This window comes from Ciconia boyciana, chromosome 3, assembly GCF_034638445.1.
Source record: "Ciconia boyciana chromosome 3, ASM3463844v1, whole genome shotgun sequence".
Taxonomy (NCBI): Eukaryota; Metazoa; Chordata; class Aves; order Ciconiiformes; family Ciconiidae; genus Ciconia; species Ciconia boyciana.
In genome coordinates this window covers 116,450,646-116,476,421 of record NC_132936.1, presented here as the reverse complement: position 1 = coordinate 116,476,421, position 25,776 = coordinate 116,450,646, and the positions used below count along the sequence as shown (strand labels likewise).

General features: G+C 45.9%; 1 protein-coding gene across 8 annotated transcripts; it reads right to left on the bottom strand.

The window, feature by feature from the left end:
* Window positions 1–261: 261 nt before the first annotated feature.
* CHGB (chromogranin B) lies at window positions 262–25,776 on the bottom strand. Of its 8 annotated transcripts, none has more exons than XM_072857288.1 (11): window positions 25,530–25,776; window positions 21,804–21,903; window positions 19,094–19,427; window positions 14,031–14,133; window positions 13,006–13,281; window positions 12,400–12,529; window positions 11,828–11,948; window positions 6,867–6,910; window positions 5,387–5,480; window positions 1,875–3,646; window positions 262–666 (listed from the first exon to the last, which is right to left on the bottom strand). In XM_072857288.1, exons 7-11 carry the CDS (start codon window positions 11,886–11,888, stop codon window positions 583–585), a joined length of 2,055 nt encoding a protein of 684 aa, XP_072713389.1. In that variant the 5' UTR covers window positions 11,889–11,948; window positions 12,400–12,529; window positions 13,006–13,281; window positions 14,031–14,133; window positions 19,094–19,427; window positions 21,804–21,903; window positions 25,530–25,776; the 3' UTR covers window positions 262–582. The 8 variants fall into 8 exon arrangements, with proteins under 8 accessions (XP_072713389.1, XP_072713392.1, XP_072713393.1 ...); XM_072857291.1 differs by lacking the exon at window positions 14,031–14,133 and having other exon boundaries at window positions 13,006–13,063; window positions 13,233–13,281; XM_072857292.1 differs by lacking the exon at window positions 14,031–14,133 and having other exon boundaries at window positions 13,006–13,063; window positions 13,233–13,281; window positions 19,241–19,427.

Genomic DNA, 25,776 nt, shown 5'->3' with positions numbered 1-25,776 from the left:
TTGCTTCTTCAATGACTGATTTCCAGAACTAAATAATTCACAGGACGTTCCTGAGTTACTGGAGCAAATTAACTGGCATTCCTTCTTACCTCTCGTGCTCTTGCTAACTGGCAAATAAAAGGCACAGATAGGCTCCTTGTAACTTTTAAAAAATATTGGCGAACCACAAGTCAACATTTTGTACATATCTATCCATCTGATACAGCTTACTTTGAAATAACCCAATCAGTCAAATAAGCAAGGAGAAAGTTTGGTCCAAGATCAATCAATGGCTTTTATTATTTCAAACTCGGACAAATATAGTTCTGAAGAACACTAACACAATTATTTTCACAAGCATATTAAAAATATCTGCCTTACATGAAAGGTTATAATACTAAAATTCATGCTATTCAGATCTCAATAGCATAATAGCAAATTAAAGACATTTTCAGCTGTATAAATCACTACACTATAGTGGACAGTAAATAGTATTTCCTGGTTTTAGGGCAAACAACAATCCAGTGGCAGTGAATTTACCACAAAATACAGGTATTGTGAGTACAGCTACACCTAGCTTTGAGACGCCAAAGCAGATCATCTTCAGCCTCTCCTGTTGTCACGAAACTTCTCAGCTATTTTCTGCAGCTCCAAATCCATAGCAGCCAGGTTTTCCAGTTCTTTTTCCTGTGAAAACATGAAGAGTGTTTTACACATCAAATAACGTTGGCAAATGTTTTGTTCCATGAAAATGAGAGACAAAGACCGTTTCCGAGGCAGACATCTGCTACTTACTGGTCCCTGGGCAGCTTGCTGGGGTGGGGGGTGTTAACAGCAGTGCGGCACATATTTTGGAGATTTGTGCAGTTTCATGCTTTTAACCGAATTAGGGCTGGGGAAAGTATCAAAATACTCATTCTGAGAGCTGGCCCTAATTACAGCTTGATCTTTTTAGCTTTAAAGCACCAGCATGTAGTAATGACCTCCTGCTTTCTCACAGGGGCTGCCCCCTGCAGTGTGCAGTCACTTCTGCCCAGGAGAAGGTCCCTTAGGAGGCTACAACCTTACGATCGCAGTGGTTCTGGCTTATGCACACAGCAAGCACAGCGTGCAACAAGAGGCACACCTCCGCATTACCAGATGCTAGGGGGAAAAAAAATTTATGCAGGCAATTCTTGTTTATTATGATGACTTGCTAACACTGTTTAACCTCTATATAAATTAGTATTAAACCTCCACTGCTCCCAGATCAGCTTTATGCAATAGATACAGTGACATACACAAGGCGCATCTAGCTGATGCATGTAGACTCAAGTTTTCCTGGACACTGAAGCAGAACAGGAAGTCCAACAAGAAAAGGATTCACATACATGGGAACTACATGCATGGATCAGGCTTACAAGGGCAAGCCAGGTTTTGCTCTGCAATTACAGCTGGGAAGTCAATGGACAGCTGAATTTCACTCTAACTGTCCAACTTGCTTTTTCAGATGTGCACTTTAAACAGCCTGACAGACCAAGTGGTGCTTGCTAATTACCTCTCTGCTCCTGCTGCAATGGCATTTTTGTTTTATTAGTCTGTAAGACCCCAGAGGGAGAGGTAGGGCCCAAAGAGTAAGAAAATCTCCTTCCTCTTCCTGTCTTGCAGCACACAGAAGCTAATGAGGAGGCACATTGTCTTTATTTTACAAACTGTGCCCTGGGGTAGTTCCACTGAATTAATTCAAAGAAAGCAGATTTTCAAATCACTGAAGATCTGGCTTTCAATGTAACTTAATCTTGTTTGTGTTTTTCCATGCACAGTTTACCAGCTGCCTTGGGAATGGATTTAGAAATGTGCATGTAAAGCCAGCTTCCCCTAAAATCAGCTTTTCAGAGAAACACCTGTACACATACCTCCTCTTCTGTCAGAGGCCTCTGGCTCAGACTTCCTCTGTCATTCCTGATTACATGATGTTTTTTCATGTCTTCTCCAGAACTGTACAACTCTGGGAATTCAGCTGATTTCTTCCTGTAATTCAGAAGTTGTGCGAGTTGATCCATCTTGTTGTATTGCCTTTTCATATCGTATCTGTTCATTTTGTTAAAATTCCTCTTCTCGGTGCGTCCGTGGTTCAGAGCACTTAGGATTTGCTTTTTCTCCCACCAGTCATAGTCATTATATTCAGGGAAGAGACTCTTCTCGTTCAGGGTGGGCCTGCCTTCCTCTTTGCCCTCCAGAAGCTGCTCTCCTGTGCTGTCCCTTTTCTCAAAGTGCCGGCTTTTCCACCACAGCAGCGGGTAGAAAGGGCTGTAGGATGCTGTGGTTCTCTTCTCATTCTCTGCAGGGAGCTGGCTTCTGTATTCTTCCCTCTCTGCATATCTTCCCTCCTCCATATTCTCCTCTTCATTTTCTATCTGATCACTGCTGTGATGCTTCTTTTCTACTTCCTCCTCCTCCTCACTGTTGCCAGGGTAGTGCTGCTGCTCTACACTGTCCTCAGCGCTGTAGTGTCTTCTGGCCTGCCCTTTGCGCTCTCGAGCATACGCTTTCTGTGACCCTTCATCTTCATTGTCCCACAAGGGGTATCTTCCTCCAGCATGATGCTGCTTCTCCTTGCTGCCACCGCTGAGATACCTGTCCAGCTCTTCCTCACTTTCATCTCCAAGATACGTCCTTCCGTCAGAATGGTGCCTCCTCGCCTCATGTGATCCATCATGGTGTCTCCTCTCCTCACGCCATTTCTCATTACTTTCTTCACTGTGGCGATGCCTCTTGTTTTCTTCTTCACTGCTCTCTTCACTCTGCTGCCACCTTTCTCTGTACTGCTCACTTCCCTGGTCTGCATGCCTCCTCTCCTCTACCTCTTCAGACCCATGCCTCCCATGATAACCACTCTTCTCACGCTGCTGCTCAGACTCTTCATGATGTTTCTGATGGTGGTTCCTTTTGTTCCAGAGATGGGCCTCCTCTGTGTTTGATTCCTCAGCTAGTTCCTCTTTCTCACCACCATGGCCCCTCTTCTCTTCAGAGGAGTCACCCATTCTGTGCTTCCCATTATAATGTTTGGGTTTGTAGGGTTGCTTTTCCTCCTCTGTTTCTTCACTCTCATCAGATTCTTCATGCTCTTGCTGATGGGATAAATCACGTTCCTTAGACTCATGGTGGTATTTTTCACTTCTTTCTTCCTCTGCCCCTCCCTCTTCACCTTCATGAATTATTTTGTAAGGGCTCTGCATTCCCTCCTCTGAATGCCAGTGGCCCATGGGGCGCTGATCATTCCCATCAGGGAACTCCTCTGTGCTCATGCCTCCAGAGTGGAACTTCTTGTTGAGAACAGCATGCTCTACCTCTTCATCATGATGCTTGCTCTCTTTGCTTTCTTCTTCGCTGTAGTAGCTCTTCTCCTCCTCTCTTCTAATTTCCTGATAGTGTTTCTTTTCTTCTGTATGAAGTCTCTCTTCTTGAATAGGTGTGTGGTGTCCATCCTCTTCTTCCTTGCTTGTATCTTCCTCATGAGCAAGTTTCTCCTCATCACTTCCTTTCACGTACTTTTTAGATTCCTCTTCTGCCTGACTTTGTTCTTTCTCCACATTCCTAGCATGATATTTTTCAATCTCTGCTGGGTCTTTCAAATGCCTCACTTCAAGTTGTTTGTTTTCGCTTCTCTCTCTGTCATTTCTACCACCTACGATAACAAAAGCAGCATAATAAAGTAATCCAACTCTCCACTGAAGCGTTATTTCAGTTTAAATAGATAACTGGCTTCCAAAAGTAGCAAGAAGATGTGGACAGAATTTATTTTTTAATTCTGCTTTTAAAATTAGTCATTTCCTAATATTTTGTATGTTTGCCTGCAAAAGCATTAACTAATTTTCATTTAATTAGGCATTTTTAAAGTTCCACTGAAATTTCCGGAATAATTTTTCCTCTTTGGCTTTTTTCTTTGTTTGTGATCACATTTTTAGTATTGAATTAAGTTAACCATTAGCTCGTTCCCATTAAAAATCAATGGGATCTGGAGTTGTGTTCAGTTCTTTGAACGTGAGGCCTTATCCATCACATATGCTTATTCACAAAAAAGACAACCATCTATTTCAAGCTACTTGAAAATACCTGGGGCTTTTAGCACATTTTAAAAGTTCTAAATTAACTGGGAAAAAAAAAAAAAAAGAAATCTGTTACTTTGTAATAGTTATGTTTAATCAAATCATGCTCCTTCCACTACTTCCAAAATGCTAAATGAAAGTCTGACTCTGACCACAATGGTAACAGTGTATTTCTATGAAGATATTTCTGCTTCACTTGTGTCTGAGTAACATCAGAAATAGATCACAAATCCTAAAAGTTTTCAGACAATAGCTGCACAGATTTAAAAATAGCTCATTATTTCTGAAAAGCTTCTCATTATCTGATATTCTTGGAGGATATCTGTCTAATGGCAAAAATATGGTCCTTACCGTCTCTTTCCAGTAAGTGTTTTTTAATTTTCCAAAACATGGCAAATATACAGTTTTTTTCTGAAACTAACAATGTCTTAAACAAAGCTTGATGACTGATGGCATTCAGCATCTCCTAGAAATTTGGGGCTGTTAGATACAAATACACGTATTCCCAAAGCCCAAAACCCACTCTCTTCTGATGACTGTATTAGGGCTATGCATTATTCCCTCTATAACAAGCAGGAGACAGATGGGTTTCATTATTGCTTCTTGCTGTCAGGTAAGTTCAAGAGCCTTTTTATTGTTCTGTAATCAAATAAATATAACTGGGCAGAAAAGAAAGATGTGCGTTCTGCAGTTTGGCACAGTGTCAAACTTAACCACACTTCTCTACAGACAGTAATCAAGCATGCAAACAGGCTTACACCTCGACACTGAGGCCACTAAGCACCATGCTGTGGGAATGAGCTCACCTGAAATGAGCGCTCCCACAGGGAGCTTTCAGCACCTGTCTCCAGACCTCCAGAATCAGTACCACAAACTTAATCATTTCTGGGCTGAGAAAATGACTCCCTCCTCCTGAGCTAGGTGTGGATTCAGTTGCTGCCAGGCACAGCAGCCTTGTTGATTTAAGTGGCGGTTATTTGAAGCCAGTTCCTACCCTCTGGGATGCATTCAGCATGTGGTCCAAACCCGGTCACATTTGTTGACCTCTCAGGCTACTTAAAGAGCTTGTCTAGTTCTCTCAGATTCTCCAGGTGGCCTAAGTAGAGCCACACGTGTTAGCCAAGAATCCCTGACAGTTACCATGTCAGGCTGTTTGCTCTTTGAGCAAGACAGACTAAACAGAAGGAAATCAGAATTTTCACACTGAAATTTGGAGGCACCAGTTTCACACGGGCTGAAACAACAGTTCGCCAGCTCCAACACAAGAGAGAATCCATCTACCAAATTCCTTTCACAAGTTCAGATAATGTTGTACTTACTCTTCTTCAGGATTTCTTTGCATTCAGGATTAATTGGTGGTGCATTTGGCTTAGATAGAGCATTGGACAGAACTTCCACTATGCACTGTGTTACCTAGAAGAAACAAGATAGGATAAAAAATTCTGATGACAAAAATGGAAATCCTACTTCTGACCCAGTCAGTGAAGAAAGCTAATTTAGGATTAGAGTTCAGGCTAATGTTTGAGTTTTGAGTAATCCCCAGCTCTACTACAACTTCCAGTGCATTTAGGCAACAAGTGCTTTGCTCCTCACTCCCATACCGGTAAGAAGAGGATAGTCATTAGTTCTTTGTATCTCCCCTTTTGTTTGCATAGGTAACAGGCTCCTTTTGTACTTTTTTAAAATATTAAATACCCTGTTCAGTACAAAGGAGAGTCAAACAATACGTGGTAACAGCACTCGACAAAAAAAATAACCAACACAACACATGTTCAAAAGATGAGGATCATCCTGTAGGATCTGTCGAAATGAGGATGCTGCAAAGGTGTTACCAGAAGTATTGCTTGGATTGCCAATAAACCAAAAACACCTTTGTGTCCTCTATAAGTGACATGCTTCCCATTTTTTCATGTGTGTGTGCTGTAAGCCCTGCCTCTTTTAGTGCTTAACATTCAACTGGATAGTCTTTTTTCACATGTGTGTGCTGTAAGCCCTGCCTCTTTTAATGTTTAACATTCAACTGGATAGTCTTCTGGAAGCAGAGGAAATTGATTGATTTAGGAAAGTCACACTATCTCCTCTAATCCTAAGCGCTACCGAAGTAGCTCTTCTGTACAAATTAATTCAAAATTATTTTCAAGTGTTGAAGTTGTTGGTTGTGAGTGAGTGCTCAGATCGTCAGGGGTACAAGAGTCTCAGGCTGACAATCTGGGTGGCTGGATGGGAGGAGACAATACAACATTTATATAGCCGTTTGTCTTTTAACTGTTTTTAGTTATTATGAGGTGTTTACTAATCTAAATGATCACACTATCAACCAGTGGAGAGGGTCTGATGTCAGGTTACAGGTGCTGAGAGCAGCTAATGGCATTTATTTAATCAAACAGGTTAAGAATCTCTTTCCAAAGCAGGAGATGGGACAACTGCATTAGAAAGTCCATTACATAGTTGGTAACTGTAGATATTTCATCTTTCTTCAAAGTTGCCATCTCACTTTTTACAGTCCAATACCATGGGCCATCAAATAATATTTCAGATCATTTTTCGGGCAGCTGTACAATGAGGAGTTTCAAAAGTACCACACTGACACAAGAAGCCAGCTTCCATTTGCATCAAATGCACCAAAGTGCATGCAGGTATCTTCTGACAGCTAAAGGGACTCTGAGTTACACATCACTGATGATGTCTTAAGAGTCTACCCTTAGGAAAAAAAAGCATTACCCTGAGAGTTTAATGACAAAACATGGAGAGCATGTGACTGATATTTTCTGAAATTTGCTTTGACATACAGCTACTCACCATTTTTTCAATATGGTCTTTTTCCACTGGCACTGCACTGACACCTAGAAGAAAAACAAATTATTACAGACTCATTAATCCTAGCAAAAAGCATCCCTGACAGCAGTCCTCAGTCAAATTGGTCTGATGAGATGGCTTGAGTTTTGGGTTGGCAGGTCAGTATACCAGATACATTTTGCATTACATCTTTTCTTATTCAGGATGGAAAAGCAATGTAAAGTTACAGCCTAGCATGAGGGAAGAGGCATGTTGACATTTATAGCACAAAAAGAATATACACTGAAAAATAGAAAGCAATGCTTAAATTCCAAGACTGGAGCTTTACTGCAAGTCAGGTCTTCATGTAGTTGTACCTGTTTGGTGGTAAAAAAACAGGAAACAAGCAAGGCTTGTTTGCACCCCAAGAACCTTTTGGCTTCTGCAAGTGGCTGTGGGTGCCCCCGCCCCCCCCCCAACAGGAGACCATTCTTCAAGGGTTTAAAGCAACTACTGTCCCAATCCTACTGGAGAAATCCTGTCTCACTTGGATAGGAGGCGGCTCCTGGAGGGAAGAACAGAGCCAGAAGGGACAGGAAAATTTCCATTCACCGAGTGGTCCATTATCACCCCAAGAAATAAGAAATAAAAAAAAAAAATCAAATCCCAGTGGAAAACTCTACTCTGGAAGGAAGCTGTACAAGCCATCTCTCTCTCTGTCCTGAAGACACATGGGGTAAGTAGCACCTCCTTGCACCAGTTCTACTGTACCTGGTCCAAGGTATTTGCTTTTGGAAAGAAGCTGTTGCAAATGAAACCTCCATGCTGCTTTATTTTGCTGTCACTGCTGCAATATGTCTCCAGCTGGTTAATGAGCTTGACTGCTGTGCATTATTAATAAACTGTGTCAATTCTCATCCACGTTGAGATTTGCAGAATTGAAGTTAAGCAAGTCTGCCTTCATTACACATGACTACGTAGAAACAAGGCTTATTGTATCATGGCTTCACAGATTTACCGCATGGTATATAATCACAGTACACAAACGTACAGCTTGGGGTGCAGTTCTGAAGTTCTTACACACGTCAGGATAGTCTTAAATACATCTATCACCCCCTCTGCAATACTGCTTGGTTGGGACAGTGAGAGATCTTCTGTAACAGATGAACACAAAGCAGATTATGGAGACAAAGGGGGTCAGTTTACCTTACAGCATCATGAAAACTAACACTGCCCCAAGGAAGTTTCCTGCAAAGCAGACAGGAGCATGTAGCCTTGCACTATTGAAAGCAGCAAAACCTTTCTTCTTTTCTGTGTCTGCAGAGGAAGCAGGCATCCCCTTGAGCACTGACACTGTCTGTAAGAACTGAACACAATACAATAATAAGTCTTGATATTTCTACTGTCCTCTATTTTTGCTTCCCCAATCACATATGTAGGAATGTGTTTCTCCAGCCCCCGTCTCTTCTCTACTTATGCAACTGCTATCAGAGAAGGGAACGCACACAAGGATAGCACAGAAGGGATTCCCCTAAAATAGCACTACATCCCTACGCCATCATTTCCTCAGAATGCCAGGTAGTGTATGGGGGAGATGGTGCTATACAGAGCCAACCCTCTCCCCCATCTTTTGCATTCAGTGCTGACTGAGCCAGGCTTTAGGTTACTTTATTTACTAACCTATTATGCAAATAACTACCACATTGCACAGTGCTGATGCCGTTGCAGTCTAACCTGCCTGCATCCTCCATCTGAGCACAGAGGATAAGGATGTATGTACACGTGGGGGCAGGAGACTGGCAGCAAAGTCCCTCCTACTAAAAATAGTGTTATCTACTAAAAGGACATTCTCCTAATCCCACAGGGGCTGGAGACACTGCTCTTATGGCACGAGCTGCTCACAGTCACCACTTACATGTAAGCAGAGGGGATGACCCCCTTCATTGCCTCTTCTTGATGAGGCTCCTCTGGTCCCCCAGCCCATGAGAAATCATGACACGTACAACGGCAAACATCTGATTTTGTCCTTTTAGTGATGCTGCCACAGCACATCTCCTGTGAGTTACACCCAGTTGATGTGATAAAGCACAGAACAGAAAAACTTCTGAACATCTTTTGCTATTAGAGATGCCAACTTCAGGCTGCCTCTCGAGCACTATGTCAGCAGTGCGGGAATATAAAGACAGGTTGTACTCACTGCCTTTGCCCTGTCATTCCAAAGCTCCTGTCTCTCCAAGGAGATTTACAGACAGATTAATGACCATTAAGCAAGTGCTTGGTTAACGATGAAAGCTGACATACACAAAGAGGAAGCATTAGGCTATCATAACAATATCAGAAGAAGCAAATGGTATTGGACATATGTCAGATTAACCTGCCCGGAGGAACAAAATGAGTATCCAATCCACCCCAGAGCCTGAAATAATATATTGAGGCAGCTGCGCTGCCAGAGCTGAGATAGGAAGCCTGTGGGGAGCCAGCATGCCCCGCTTTACACCAGTGCTGGTAGTGCTAGCCTGTGCCAGCTGGCACGAGCGCCCTCAGGGCTACCTGCCAGCTGGAGATGGATGGCCAACACCTCTGCCTTCCTCTCCACATGTGCTCAGGAGGGGTGAAGCCATCACCCTGGCACCACCGACACCATCGGGTGGCAGGGCACCCACCCACCAGGCTTGCAGGGACACAGCAGATGGTACAACTGCAGGGTTTCACAGCAGAAACAAAGTCAGAGCACGCACCAAGATGCAAATCCTTCCCCTGCCCGTGCAGAAAACCAGACCAGAGACCACAAAGTAAAGCAAAGCTTTACTGGGTCTGCTTCCCCCTCCTGAACCAAATCTGCCCAGGCAATTACAATCAGATTATCTGATTTTGCAGAAGTGCTGAGAGCTGATGAAAATCATGAAGGAGAATGAGAAATGCAGAACAAATTCATGCAGCTTTTGCTTGCATCTCCAAGACTGGGACAGATCTTTTGGTGGGTCCCTGATGAAATCCCCACATGGCTTTGTTTCATTAATGCCGATGACTCAGTGCAGTGCCATTGCTCATCAAAATGTCAGCAAAAACCCTTCCTAGGAAAGATCACGGAAACTTTGGCATATTGATTTGCAGAAGGAGCACTAGAAAGTTCTTGAAGTTAAATTTTCACTGATTCCCAGCCCCAAACAAACTCCTTAGTTCATTGATTCTGGATGACATTAGAAAGCAAGCTAGCCAAAAAGGACGTAAAGAGGTACCTGACCTGTTTGATGGCATAAAGAGGAAAAAATATGTTGTAAGAAAACCCCATGGGGTCTGTGGAATAAGTCTGGTGAGCTTCTCTGGGTTGGGGTCTCTCCCCACTTTGATTACAATAAAGGCACTTGAAGGTAGTCAACTTCATTATAGAGTTTCTGTACAAGTCCCAGAAGCGTTTCCACGTGGAGACCTCTAAAATACCTAAAGCCGAATTACTCAACCCAGAATGATACCGATTCTTTCAATAAATGATGTGGTATGCATAAAATGCTATAAAGCCAAGCGATCACCTCACCTCATTATGTTTAATCTTTATTTCACAGTGTGGTTTTAATATTTAATGCCGCATGCCAAAAAAATTTTCTGGTAGTTAAAGCTGCAGACCTGCTACTTTACAATCATCTCCCAGATCAAGAACTGCTGGCAAAAATCTAGCAGCACTGCTCGAATAAAATTATACCGAGAAGTCTTTGTGGAAATAAACTGTACTGGGGGAGAAAAATAAATTAGAAGTACCCGACTAGTCCTCCCACAGCGCCAGGGAAAAGGCCGGTTGCCGTTTGCCGGGCAGCGGCGAGCAGAGGGGCGGCAGCAGCCGGGGCACAGCTCCGGGCAGCCCGGCGGGCCCCCCACTGTAGCGCTGCCGCCTTCCTCAAGGCCCGGCCCTACCTCACTCTCCCTCTCACCAGGCCGGTCGGAGGGGCGACCCGGGGTGACGCAGGGCGGGCCGGGCATGACGTCATGCACCCACCGATGCCGTCACCCCTCCGGCAGCGGGGCGCCCCACCGCTCTTCACAGGCAAACCTTTCCACCCCTCTCACACCACCCCGCGCCCGCTGGGGCTTTTCACTCGCCTCTCCCTCACGGCGAGAGCGGGCTTCGCCGGACTCGTCGCTGAGGGAGCTCAACGGCCGCCCTCCCTTCGGGGCGGGCCGCGCCCCCGCTCCCGCTCCCGCTCCCGCTCCCGCTCCCGCTCACCTGCCAGGGCAGCGGCCCCCAGGAGGCCGAGCAGCGCCAGCGGCCCCATGCTCTGTTCGGCTCTGCTCGGCTCGGCTCGGCGGCTCGCCGCTATTTAAAGGGGGGGAGCGGGGGCGGAGGAGACGGGCGGGGGGCCCCACTGGGAGCCTGCGTCACTCCGAGCCCCCGGGGGCGGCGCCGCCCCCGCCCCCCCTTGTCCTCTCCCCCACAGCGGCACCGCCCGCAGCCGCGGGACCCCCTCGGCCCAGGCCACCCCCTCCCCGTCCCGCCTCTCTCGCCCCCTCCCCTCCATCCCGGCCCCCGCAGCTCGCCAGCACGGGGGAAGTTTCTCCCAGGCTGGGAAAGCCGAGCTCATTTTCCCTTCCTTTGCAATTACCGCCTCTCTTCCTCCTGCCCCCCGCCTAATATTCCTAATACCCCTTTACATCCCTCGGCCCCGCCATCCTCTCAGAAAAGGAGAAAAGCGGGGTTTCCCTGCCCCTTTCTCCAGCTCAGAGGATGCGGTATCATCCTTGGGTCTTTCCCATCGTCAGAGGATGCTGAGCCTCTACCTACAGGGAGGAGGTGCGGTAATCCATCCCTCTGGCACAGCTTTCACAAGAAACCACCGCTGCATTTCCACATCCATTTCTGATCAAAGCCTTTTCAGGTGCTGCTGCAGCAGCCTTTTTTTCCTGCAAGGTTTCTGTCCCTTCCACTCAAATCGTTGCCCCCCCCCCTGCACACAGCAAACTTAGAACAACTGGAAAGTGATCCCCATACTTACCTGGTGAATGACACGCAGTGTTCCTCAAGAGTTTTACCGGGGAAATCACTGCTCTTAGCATCCATCTCCACAGGCAAACCTCTTATTTACTGTGATGATGCTCTGGGGAGCCACAGCAAACCTACAGAGATCAAGTTTTACACAATTTTCTTAAACAGCCCCCACTGTCCCGATTAGTCCTTGATGGACTGGAAAGCACAAATTACAAGCTACGATGAGCTCTGCACAGAGCAAGTCTGAACACTCCCTCCAGTTCCCTTCAGAGCCAGGCAAAGACATTGTAAGACCAGGACTTTTTTTGCGTTTCCTTCCATTAACTCTTAGAGGACCATCTCCAAATTATGTGTATTTTTCAGTTGTTCTTTTTTATTTGTTCTCAGTGCTAAGCAGGTGGCCCTTTAATTGCTAGTGTTCATGGAGGACAATGGATCTATACATCAAAATGGGAGTTATCTCTATTATTGTTCTGTGTACTATTATATTGTGTATTAGCAATGCCAGGCTGCTATAACCATATATCCTTTAAACATATAAAACAGGACACAAGGACACAACACTCCAGTAAAACTCACATGCAGCTTCATCTGTGCGTAAAGGAAGCCAGGAACTTCAGCTCCATTTGAAGCTTGTTTCAGAAGATAGCCTTTAACTCCAGGAGGCAAAGCCAGAAACCTCATTCACCCTGCATTCAGATTACAGTTTCTGCAAAGTAATAAAACCCAGTTACATGGCCATCATGAAAAACAATTCAACACTGCAACATCTTCTCTGCTTCCTCAACCTCCCCCTCCTGCATGCTGTTCCCATACAGCCTATACAAGCCCCATCTCCACAGGCAGATGCTTCTTTGGAAATCACCAGCCTTGACTGTGGGAAGTCAAGAGCCCGATTCAAAAGACTATGAAGAATTTCACTGGCTCCAAGGCCCCCATGTCCTCCCCCGTCTGTGTGAGGATTCAGCCTGGCCTCAACCTCCTCAGCTGCTCACAAGAAAGAATTTTAGGTGAAACATTTGCCATTTAAGCATTCTCTGCTTCCCCAGGCATATAAATAGCACTCTGGCATTTGCTTGGCTATACTTATCTTGGACATGACAGTCAAAAGGGGCAAGTGATACAAAGATGCTGAATAAAAATACCCAGCTATTTTAGTATCTATGAGGTATTCATACTAAGTACCTGTATCGCACGAGTCCTGTTGATAGTCAGTACAACCACCACTACAGAAGCCTTCTTGCTGCAAAAGACACAGCTGAGATTAAGCAGTCCCGCACCCCTGCCTCATGTGGCTTCTAATCCATCCCTTGCACTGCAGCAGCAATCACTGGGGCTTCACAGACATTTTGTCTGCACTTGTTTGTTTATTTATATTTGACTTGTAGGATTTCTCTGAAACGCTCCCTCACCTCAGCATTGTGTGGGCTGATCCCGAAGAATCAAGTAGACCTGTATTTGCTGTTGATGAGAGAAGATGTTAAAGCACTGCTGGGACATGTTTTGCCATCAGTTATATCAGGGTCTACTGGGAGCACATGTTAACGCCTCCAGATTTGATCAGAATCAAGGTTACAAAGATTTGCAAGTTTTGCAGGAGGTTACCCAAGAGGTCTGTGACAGGAGCAGGGCACAACTGGATGGAGTATATCTAATTTCATTTTCAGCACCCAAGGGTAGGATTTCAAAACATGATCCCACAGACTTTTCTGCCAGTGCTGGAAAACCAGAGAAAATCCAAGCACCTTGCCTGCAGTTAATTCAGTCAGCCTGTATTTGCAAAACGATGTCTCTTCACACGGACTTTTACAGCCAGGTATCAGCTGGCATGAGCTTCCCCTCAGGTTAGGAAAGAGATGTGACTACTTTAAGTCAGGATTACAGCAGGCGGTGGCATATTTCACTCGATTGGTTGTGAGTTGCACACCCCAACCTCCCTTCTCAGATGTGTCAGAACTTTGATTGCAGTGATATACACCCCTCATAATGTTGTGACAATCTATCGCTCTATGAATAAACAGTATTTATCCTGCTGGATTCTCTCAAATACAAACACTTTTAAAAAAATACACATTTGGCTCATGCTAGAAGCTAGAACTTCAAAGGATGACAAGCGAGTTTCTGTGTCTGAGCTCCTTTTAAATTGAGAGGAGACTGCTCAGGGAATATGAGGATTGCTCTTCTCTAATTAGATGTGCTAGTGGGATTACCTTCATTCTTGGATGCCAATTAGTTTTCATGGAATGAAAATCCTGCAGCCCATTTCATGAACAAACTCATCTCTTTCATTCAGAAGGTGCTAAGGGGATGGATCTGGAGAAAAACACCAATCAAATCTGAAAAGCCAGCATCTCAAGGGACACCATCTATCCAGCTTCACTAATGGTAGCAAAAATCCTTCCAGAGGTCTATACATACGCAATGCCAGTTGCAACATAATGCATTGGGGTTGCACAGATGCATAGGCTTTGCTGTCGTCATACATTACCATATATATATTTACCCATAACTCACTAATACCGACTGTTAGAGTGGCTTAGAGCTGGTGCAACATGTAGTTGAACCATGCCCCAGGAATTCAATTATCATCTTAGTAGCTCTACAGTGAGGCAGGATCAGGTGGCCAGCTCATCTCCCTGTTCGTATGGTAACAGACTTCAGAGGAGTTAAAATCGATCAGACACATCCACTGGAGAGGGAACAGGCCAGTGCTCAGCTGGATCTTGTCTGCACTGCATCCAGACAGGGCGCCTGGCAAAGCAGAAGGGACAAACCTTCGGGGGTGCATATGCCTGTATACACCCCAAAATCTTTGCACGCCTCCAGCCAAAGCCTCTGTGAGAGCTGGCAGCCAGGACAACACTCAGACCTCCTCCTTCTTATTGAGCAAAGACTATTTATGCTGTATCAGGCACCTGCAGTGATGCTAATGAATGGAGCTTGCTTGATGAGCTATGGGAGGATCTGACAAACGACAGGGACAGAGGTATCAGGAACAGTGTCTGCTTGAGCTGAATCCATGGGAGATGAAATGATACTTCTATTAGATAAGGCAAAATGCTTTTAAGCACACACTGCAGCAGCCTGTGCTTGGGTGGATTGGGCTAGTACAGTTTGTTACTTGTAATGGGTGGTCAGTCTGCACATTTTGGTTTAGCCTGTCATCCAAAATCCAATAGTGATAAAAAATGTACCCTCATAGTAGAACTGAGTCCATGGGATGCAAATCACCTTAATACACTGAGGTTATTAAGCAATGCCTAATTCTGTATTGACACAATAACCAGCTTCCAATTTAAATCTAAAATGCACATCTTTTGCCTCCACTGAAGTATTTTTGGGTCACTTTTCCCCTGAAAGTTAAATATGCCTGTCACTGCGGCCTCAGCGCATGGTATCAATGAACTGTCCAGCAAACTGAACTCCATTTGAGAGACAGAGGAGCTGTCAACAGACCCTGTGTGGTACAGATGTGCAATTTCTATAGCATGGGCAACTATTTTTTTTTCCATTCTATATTTATATCATACCTCACAGAGTCTGGTTTTGTTCATGCCACGTGCTTTTAGGCAGTACAGAAACAACTGCTAGAAACAACTGCTAGTCTTTAGTCTCCAAGACTTTCTTCAAAGAAAATCTACAAAATCTACAGGATATTTCTGCTTCAGAACCAAGAGAACCTTAAAAGTTCAGGTTGACTCTTCTTGAATTGTCTTTCTTGGTCTTCTTTAAAAAAAAGATTTTGCTCACTTGTAATCCTCTTCTCTTCCACGCAGGATCCTTCTAGCTCCAGCTCTTCAGTGGTATATATATATATACCACAGAAATAAGGTCAAGTGTTATATGGCCAAACTGAAAAGAGGTTTAAAATATGCCCATAAGACATGTAGTAACTGTTAAGGGATATTAAAAATATATGCACAGACTCTGCTATGGTCTTCTGGAAAAAGCCCTATGCCAGCTGACATAAATCTTCAGGGCCTCTGGATACACTCACAGGCTACAGAAGCTGTAAAGATATCATCAGAATGAAGAAAAAAAAAAAACCAAAACCAAGCCAAACCCAAAACACAGGTAAGTGAGAGAGGGAAGACCAAGTCTGAACACAACCATTTCCCTGACATCCCAGGTTTTCCACATCTTCACATATGCCACTCACACACACACCTATCTCCACCCCCCCAGCCATTCCTCCTTCAGTGTTTGTCAGCTCAGATAGAAGAAAACTAGATTATGCTGCAATACAAAAATAAATACATAAATAAAAAGCAGACTTTGGGGCCTACAGAATGAAGGACAGTTTTTCCATACTGCACTGTCAGCATGATTACCACTAAAAAGCAGTGCTACTTCCTAGGTTCTTCCCTGACAGCAACTCGCCAACCTTGCTTGCTCCAGGCAGTAAATGCAACTTAGCTCTTGCAATTACACTGGTATAGCATCCATGGGAAAGATAACATTGATGTGAAACAACATTCACGTTTCCTGCCCTCCTACAAGAGAAAGTAGGAATTTGCCTAAATACCATTGCATTGCTGGGATTTTCAGTTACAAGTCTCTTCCTATTATCTGTGCTGCCACTTCTCACCTTGGTATAAATTCCTGATTTGCTGTCAGAAAATGATATGCTGGAGTCCCAGTCAAAACCTGCCACTCCAGATGAACCGATCATCAAGCTAAAATGCAGCTTTGGATCCACAGGACCCCTTACATGATTACTCATGGCTTTATGAATCTAGCTATGACTAAATCCTCTCCTAGCCTCAGCTGTAATGAAATTGCCTTGCTGACAACAGGAGCAACCTCTGCAGCCCCAGACACCTCCTTCTCTGCAAGGGGGGAGTTAACAGCACCCCAACACCTTCCTCACCAGAGATGAGTCCTGGACAAAGAGCAATAGCACCCCTGAAAGCCGCCAGCATGTCTCCCCCGGCTCGGCTTTCAGATACTCAGCATTGCTGCAGGACTGGAGCTCCCAGGCAGCTGATGCCCAGAGAGCAGCCTGAGAGCTGTGAGGCATTCTCACCTTCCGGCCTGGGCACAGTGGAGCTGCACACCTAGATCTACCACCTCCCAAAAAAACCCCCACAAAACAACCCCTCCCCAACATTTTTTTTGAAGTACGCAATTAACCACGCTGGTAACCTCACTGGTGAAGGAGTCTGGGGCTTGTGCAGTAAACTGTAAAACAGGATGGAAATTTCTTTCAGCAAGCAAAATGCTGACTTAAGCCCTTGTATTTTGAGTGCTGCTTGTCATTAAGCAAAAATTACTTTTACAGTTGCCTTTGCACTGCAAATTATTTCATTTAGGCAATGAAACAGCCCCATTCAGTGTTTCTGCCTGCATTTTGTCAACTGTGTATGTTCCATTTAATATTTACAGACTAGGGCACTAGTCTGGCTTACTTAGTAATTAATTTCTTTAAATATTTATAGCACTTTGACTCTCAGCAAGGGTTCTGTTTGGTAAGAACAATATTGTTCTGTGGTTGATAGTGTCATGGAAATTTCAGAGGCAAATTTCAATTTTGTAAGATAAAAATATATAGATTTCTGCAACATACTGTAACAATTTCAAAGGGAACTTTTTATTGCTGAACAAAGTATGTACTGAAAAAAAAATCCCATTATGCCCTTGCACATAATTCCAGACTGAAAACACAGTGCTGAGAAATCTATTTCATGACACCAGTACTCACACAGCAAAAGGAATCGCCAAAGAAATTTTCAATCACCTCTTTTCAATCACCACTGGCACTAAAAACCCAGCTGCAAAAAGACCCTATGAAAGAGAGAGCAAACCCTGCAAAACGCAAGAGGAGTTTTTGCTAAGACCTCTTCCCACTAGAAAATCCTTTTTTTCTTTTGCACACCCTGATTTTAAGACTTTTAGGCCCTCTTTGTGAAATGCTGTGTGCTTATAAAAAAAGGCTTAAGAGGCTTATGTTTAAAGGCAGCCTTGGGAACTGAAAATACCTGGCAGATTCTCCGTCAGTGTAAATTTGCCTAGTTCCATCCACTTCAGAGACTACATTCAAATGATACCAGCTGACAGCCAGGACCAGAGAGCACATCCCTGGCCTGTCATTTTAGGCTTTGCTGTAGACACACGAGTTTTCAGGCATTCCCTCCTGGGTAAGACGATAACTACCTGTATTTGTGATGTAGGGACAATTTTCCAGAGGCAAATGGTAGTTATAATTCCTCTGCAAAATGCCATATGGACAAGGTAGGGACTGTCAGGGATGTTGCCTTCCTCACACGCAACCCCCCCGTTCACTGGACACCATCATCCTTCTGCTCCTGAGTTTTTTCCAGTCTCCTCTCCCCCATTACAACTCCAAGGTCCTCAGATAATTCACCCCAACAGTGAGGCAGAGGAAGCAGAGGAACCACATTTCAGCGCTGATGTGATGTTTTGCAAAACACCGTCCCTACCACTGCAGCATGGCAGCCAGGATCACAATCCCCCCAGCCTCTGGAAAAGCAGCCACCATAATACGTAAATCAGTAGGAATGAGCATCTGGGAGTGAGAACAATCAGTGGGAAAAAGCCCAACAGATAGCGGCTCTGCAAGCCAAGTGGCAGTAACCACTTCTTCTTGGAGGAGGAGTGTCCAGAGTTTGGCTCCCCAAAAGCGAAGGCTTTCAAATGCAACCTAAACCTTCCCTCCAACCCTGCAATAACCAAGAAAGCAGCCTCTCAAGGATAATCAGAATCTTTTCAGAGTAGAAGAGCTATTCTGCAAGAGACAGAATTAATGACACATGAATTCAATGATTTTGAATGTGTCCCCTTTCTCCCCAGGGATCCCACCTTGCTCCTGCATCCTAGCCTGGCCATCCACCTGCTCCACTTCCCTGTCCCCACCTCCCTCCCTCTTGTTGCAACCATTTTGGTTGGGCATGGTGCAGTCTGGAGCTGTGCAAGTACTGACGGGCTGACAGGACAAGTGCTGAGTGACTGGCTGGCAGGATGGACACGAGCTGACTTAATCGTCTTTCCCTCAAGGAGGCATTAATTTGGGTCTCTTTTCTCTATCCATCTGCCAGTAACATTAATTTAGGTCCTTCTCTTCAAACACGGATGGCCACAAACCTCTGGGTTTACCACCTCTGTCCAAACAAGCCAGGCAGCACTGGCCTACTAAAGCTCCAAGCACAGATGCTACACATGGATCCCGTGGCCCCACACCAGGGCCACCACTCTGTCCCTTCTCCAAAGACCTCTCCCTAATCAGGGAGAGGAGCATGATTTGGCAGAAACTCACCTCCACACTGCCTGGCACTCATTCACCATCCTATCCATCTAGCTGGTCTCGATGAGAAGTTTATGAATTTGTGGCTGCCAGAGAGCGGATATTGGGTTCCCGTTGCACTCCCTGGAGAAGTACCAATGTTCAAGGAGCACCACTTACTGCAAGCAGCGGAGGTTCACTGGAGATGGCACCTGGCAGCATACGGGCAGTACCAGGCAGAGAGCAATGGGCATCTTTGCTGACATTCAAAAACGCATCACACATGTCTGCCTCTGCAGCTTTCCAGCCAAAACGCCTTGCGATGTGCTCCAGGCCCCCAGCCAGGGATGTAGAGCCACCACACAGCCTGCCAGGGAATATAGAAAAAAGCTCTTTCAAGATTAAATGTCCTCACAAGGTGGAAACCAGCAGATGCCAAGAGCCATAACCTGTTATCCCAGGGTACTAATGTGGGAACCTCCCACCACTTCCCTCTCCAGACCTTGCAAAGGTGGCCTTGACCAGCTGGGAGCCCAGCTCCCATGGGCAGGGAGTGACACCAGTTCTCCCTGAGGTCCTTAGCACCTTTGCTGCCAGTTGTGTTGGCACTACCTGGTCCTCAGGCCTGTCTCTTGAAAAAGCAAGTGTAGGACATACTCCTTGGCACAATCTGTCTGGATTTCCAATCAGTGGCCATGCCTGCTCCCTTGGGCTTGGCCCTGTATCTCAGCCTTAAGCAATGCCCCAGGGTTTCCTCAGCCTTTCTGCTGGCAGCCAGTGCTGGCCACACTCAGACAGGAGGCACTCGGGGGTGACTCAGTCCAGCCACTCCATGTGATGTTTGAAAGGCTGAGCAGAAAGCCTTTTAAACACTCTGGGAGGAAAAAAAAGATATGTGCTGGTGCAAGCTCTGATGAAAGGCCCAGCATCCAGTTGTAACCCTGGGGGTGGAGAGGTGATGCAGAGGGAAAAGCAGAAAAAGTGACCCTGAAAGAGACCGCTGCTACCCTGGACATGGGAAAGAGCAAGCCATAGTGGCTAGCTTCGCCAGCTCTCACACAAGGCATACTGAGCCTGCAAAGTGTCATGCCCTGGCTTTGGGAAGAGACAGTTCCTGCACACCTCCTACTCCATGCAGACCTGCATCAGGTGGCCACCTCAGGGCGGGTATTTCAGCTCAAACGGGTCAAGTGTGGCAAACTTACACTGGGAACAAAGTTAATAGGACACTTTCGTTCAAGGTTAGGAGCACCCGATGCTGCCCAGCCAGCGTGTATGGGTGACTGTCCCACCCAGGCTGAGCAGCCCCGAGGACAGCCTGGGACCACACCAGCCCACAGGCTACTCTTGGTTGCAGCCTGATGGATATTGCTGCCAAAAATAGCCAATCCCTCCTTGCTAAGGGCATCAGCCCCTCCCTTCTCCCCAGCCCCAAAAGGGCAATCACGCAGTAGGTCCCTATCATGACCTGCCACCCTCGCCAGGGCCTTGCAAGTGGGGCTGGTTCGGCCTTAATAACATTAGCAGCCTCATTCCTTGCTCAGAGGACATGGCTGTCAAAGATGCTTGCTGCACTCAAACACTGAATAAGAAGCATCTGTGCTTAGCAGCTTCATTTCCTTCTCCTCGTGGCAGGCTGGGCACTGATGCCATCTCCTCTCATTGAGTGCCAGCACCACGGTAGCGGGAACGGGAGGAAGGGGCCCAAAAATCGTTTTTACGCTTGTCCAGCACACCACTGAATTCTGAGGCTGATCCACCACTCCTGCCTCTGGAAAGACTCCCCCAGCCTTCAAAATAGCTCTTAGCCACAGTCTGTGTCTCCTCATCCCAGAAGACTTTTTTTTCTCAGTAATTCAAACTTGTGCAACAAGTTTACTCTTGAACACCAGACAACCAGCATTAACACCCAGGGAGACAAAAACCTAGATGTGGGACTTGTCTACACACACACATTTCTCATCACTCCACATGGTACTTGCCTCGTGGGCACCTCTTTCTGCTTCCAGCACCAATACGTCTCAAACCTAAGACCAACATTTCCATACCAAAGTGAGAACTCAGATCACACCCCCCTCCCCCCCAAAAAAAACAAACCAAAGCAACTCCCCTATAGATCCAGCCATCCCATGGAGGGAAGAAGTGCTTTGAGAATATGTAGACAGTTATTCCACAGCCACCTTCAGCTGTGCCCTGACTCTCTTGGCTCCCAGCCCATGCCCAGAGCAGTGATGCTCCTTCAGGGACGCCCCAGACCCAGGGAGGCCAAGGGTACAAGGACGTGAAAACACACCAGCCTCACAGAGCACATGCTGAGTCGCTTCTTAAACAAGGGGGCCTGGATCACAGATACAAAACCATATTATTTCATCCTCTAACTGCAGCCTTTTTAGGGGATTTGCTGTTAGGCAAAGATGTGGGTGTAAATGCACTGTCCTCTCAGTCTCTTCAAAGCTCTCAGATACCCAGAACAAGCTGGTGGGAACACAGAACAAACCAATTTGTGACGGTCACACTGAAAATGCATTGCAGGGTAGAGCACTGATCACCCCTATCCCCACCTCAGTATCTTTAATCACAGAATAATCCTGTTTCCCTGGCAGGAGGTGCTGATTTTAGCCCCATTTAGCAGCATTCCTGGCCCATGTACTGCTTCTTACCCAGAAATGCCGTCATTACAGATAATGCTGGATAGCATTACCTGCCCTGAGGTTGACCAACATTTCCCATTACAAGAACCTACCTTCTAGTGTGAGTGAAACTTTGTTCAGCTTGAACTAAGGTGAGATTTTCCATGCCAGATGTTCTTTCATTACAAGACTTTCCCTCTTAATTCACAGCACCTGCAAATAAATAGACCATTGCAAAGGCAATTTAAATAATGGTTTGACCTTTCAGCCATGAGTTTTCTGGCTTTGGTTAGCTCCAGCTACTGTCTTAATCACATCTTATTATTTCATGCTCTGTGTGCTATGTGCCAGTTTTAACTTTTAAGGAAGAAATGCTGGCATATGTTGTTGGCTAATAGATGTGTGGGGAAAAATAGTCATTAGGGAAAGCCTACAGAACAGGGTATTTTTAAAATGAACTTTTGTGTTGTGGGAAAACATATGCCCCACACAAAATCACCTATGCTCAGTAATGAAATAGACACATTTATATAGGATGTATACTGCCTGTTGTACACTGATTTTAGCAACCACATGTCCTGATATACCCACGCATACCAGAACACCTCAAACTCTTGGGGAAAGATCCTCCACTGGTGTAAATGGTCCAGGCTCCATTCATAGGCTGGGAGCTACTTCATTGATGCCTGCTGAGGATCTGCTCTGGCACCTGCCTGCTGCAGGAGCTCAGCTCTCTCCCTGGCTGCCTTTCAGCTCCAGGATCAGGTAGGTCATTGGCATGAATCAGTGCCTCCCACCAGCAGCTGTGTGGGAGGGAAAATAAAAATTCTGTTGGAGTAGGCATCAGCAAGGCCATCGATACCAAATATCCTGGAGGAGCTCTGAGCTGAGGAAAGTGGGGAATGACTTAATAGCAGGAGGATTTGTCAAGGATGACAAAATAGTTTGGATCAGGCATTTATATAAGGTTCATTCTGGGAACAGAGAGGCAGTGCTCGCTGCCTGCCAGACTTAGTCTGAAGATGAGCCCCAAGGCAACTCAGGCAGCTGGTGTGCATGGGCAGGGGCCTTTGTGCCTGCAGCAGTGTGAGTCACCCCTCTGAGACACTGAGGGACGCTGGTCCAGTTGGAAAATACCCAAGCCAAAGTGTACACATCTCTAACAGACCTCGGGTGGGCTTTGGATCTGGGCCACACAGCAGGGAAACCCCTCCGGCACTGGCTGTCAAGTCCTCATCATGTCCTGTGTTCCTCCTACTCGGCAACAATGGATCACTTTTGGCCTTGCTTGTCATACCTTATGGGGCTGATGTTATTCCCCATCTTTTACTTCACTTACACATTTCACTTGAAGATCTTGTGGGATCTCATATACCCACAGCCCTGAAGAGTGTTGTGGGTTTTAGGTGTTGTCCTAACCCAGGCTCGGAGCACTGCTCCTCTGCTCTGAGTCAGGACACTTTCTTGAACAAGCACAAGGAAAAAAACCTCTGGATTTGTTCTGCAGCAGAAGGCACCAAATGCCTTTGCAAAAGCAGCTGCCACATACTACCAGAGTGCACAGGCAGACGAACAGAGGTGACAGTGGGGTCATGGGAAGCCCAAAGCTCAGGCACAGCTTCCTGGGAATAGCTCTGGGATGGCACAGGGCACACAGCTGCAGGGGCTCATGCCGGGAGATGGAGGGGAGGTGGGTGGACGGAACAAGGGCTGCAGAGGAGACGCCTTCGCTGCTTCAGGCAGGGGTCATTGCAACAAAGGAAGAAACAAATGTGACTTGCATGTGCACAACCTTCATAACAGGAATCAAGAGTCCCTGCTCTCCTTTCTGTGCAAATTGCCAGAGCCGCAGCAGCATGATTCAGGGAAAGCTGGGAAAATTCCCTCCTACAGCTCTTGAAGAGGGCAGGAAGCAGAGAGCAGGAGGGTGCTGAGAGCACCTGGGATCACCCTGACAGGCATCTCTGCCCTGGGATCACATACACAGCCCCGCTGAGCAGGAAGTTGGAGGGATGTTTCCTACTGCGCAAAGGTGCCACTTGCAAGCCATCCTGCCCAGAGTGTGCACACAGCACAGGCAACAACTGGCAGGAGAGTTTCAAGGAGACTATAACTTCGGGTGCATTTTTTTGCCCAGTGGCTAAACGTTCAGTGGTTACAGCTAAGTCTGCTTTTGAAACCTGAACCAAAGCAGCCCAGCTGTCTACTGAGCTCATGGTGGTGGAGCATATTAGGGTACAAAGTGGTCTGGCATCACCTGATTCCTTGCCTCCAGGGAAACAGGTTATTTCCTGTCTTAAATAATGCAGTGGAGAAAAAATAAAATGATGGGGTGGGTCACAGAAGCAAACAAAGCGAATGGAGAGAAAGCAACAGCAAAGGGCCTCTGAGAAGAAGATGATTTGCGCTTTGCCGAGTGCTGAAACCACGGAAGCGTCAAAGCTAAGTCAAGTGCAAGCCAGGCAGAGAGAAAAGCACTTCACCCCCTCAAAAGGAAACACAATTTCTCAGAGATTATTGCACAGGCTGGGGAGAAATGTACAGAACATGGGACATTTCTGTGAGGGCCTTGTACCACTCTTGGTACTTAAACACCCAGAAAAAAGTGTTCTTTACCTGGAAGGAGCCATCATCTATCCACCCATGGATGGCCATACTTCCAGGCCACTATTTCAGTCCTTCCAAGGGCAGCTAAGCAGAGTTATATCAAAACTAACGAGCCTCTGACTGTGCTTCTGTGGCTTCTTCCAGTCACGGAACGCAAAAAAAACCCACCCAAAAGGCAACAGGGCTGAAAATTCATGAAATACTTGACATTCAGGGAATAGCAACATGACAGGAGAAGGCAGATATTTTGCATAGTAACAGATACCCAGATAGTGTAAACTCAGCAGTGTATCGGGGTCATGGCACCAGCAAAGCTGGGACATGAACATTGGGACCAGATATGTCTAAGGGCAGGAACATTTGCATGGGAGCGTTCATCCTTTTTTATACATAGGGATAGGGCAGAGGCACAGTTAGGTCACTTCAAAAGCATTGGGCCTTTGGAGTAAGAGCATGGGTCGATTCATGTCTTTGACTTCACAAGGGGTGAAAAATAACCACAGTGCAAGGTCTTTCTATATGTAACTGCTACAACTATCTGAACTTAGATATCCTAGATTCCCTCCCATCCCAGGAGGGAATTTCAAGCTTCATGAACTTTCATTTGTTTTCTAGGAAGGTGCCCCAAGCACATAATTTCTGGTTTTATTCACAAAAGCCACAAGTTTCCTCTCCTTCATTTTGCAGTAAGTGTGGGGGCTCTGTCTGTGAAAGCAGTGAACCTAGAAGTGCTTTGCAGTAGCATTTCCAACCATGCAAAGAGAATCCCTTTGGCCAACAATTTCCAAACCACATCCCAGGATGCCAGATTACCACCCACCTAAAGAAGTGCTGAACTGAGAGTTATCCCCTATCCATTTACCTTGTAGGTAATTTACCCTTCCTCAAAACTTAGCCTCTCAATCACCTACCATGCAAATCAGCATGGACATAGGAATCAGACGCATAGTCCAAAGAAACCAAATACAGTTAAGAAAAAAACCCCTCTCCTCTAGACAAGACCTGCGTCAAATTTATCACCTGCTCCAGAGATGTTTATTCCAACGGGCCCTGTCTTTGCCCTTCCTTCTGTCTCAGTGTGAGACACACATCTATTTTTGGCAGGCTTATTGGCATGAGCTGAGTATTGTACCTGGAAGTGAGCAGAGCAGTGCACAGAACTACAGGCGCTCCTGACTGTGAGGGGCACAAACTTTTCAAAAGACTGCGTGTTTCGGTAGTGCAGAGCTTACCACGTCCTCTGGGAGATGCCAGCCAAGATTTGTAGATGTGAGTCATAATCCAAATTTTTCAGCTGGATCCAGTCTGTTCTGCCTATATTGCTCCTTAAAATCCAACAGTTTCATGCTCTCCTCTGCTGGTATCTATCTTCATGCTCTTTCAGCAGCCACCTATTCTCTGTTTTGTCATTGCTTGCATCTCATTTTCTAAAGAGCTGAAGAGTAATGAGTCCTCTTATCCCTCTTCTTGCTGCATCAG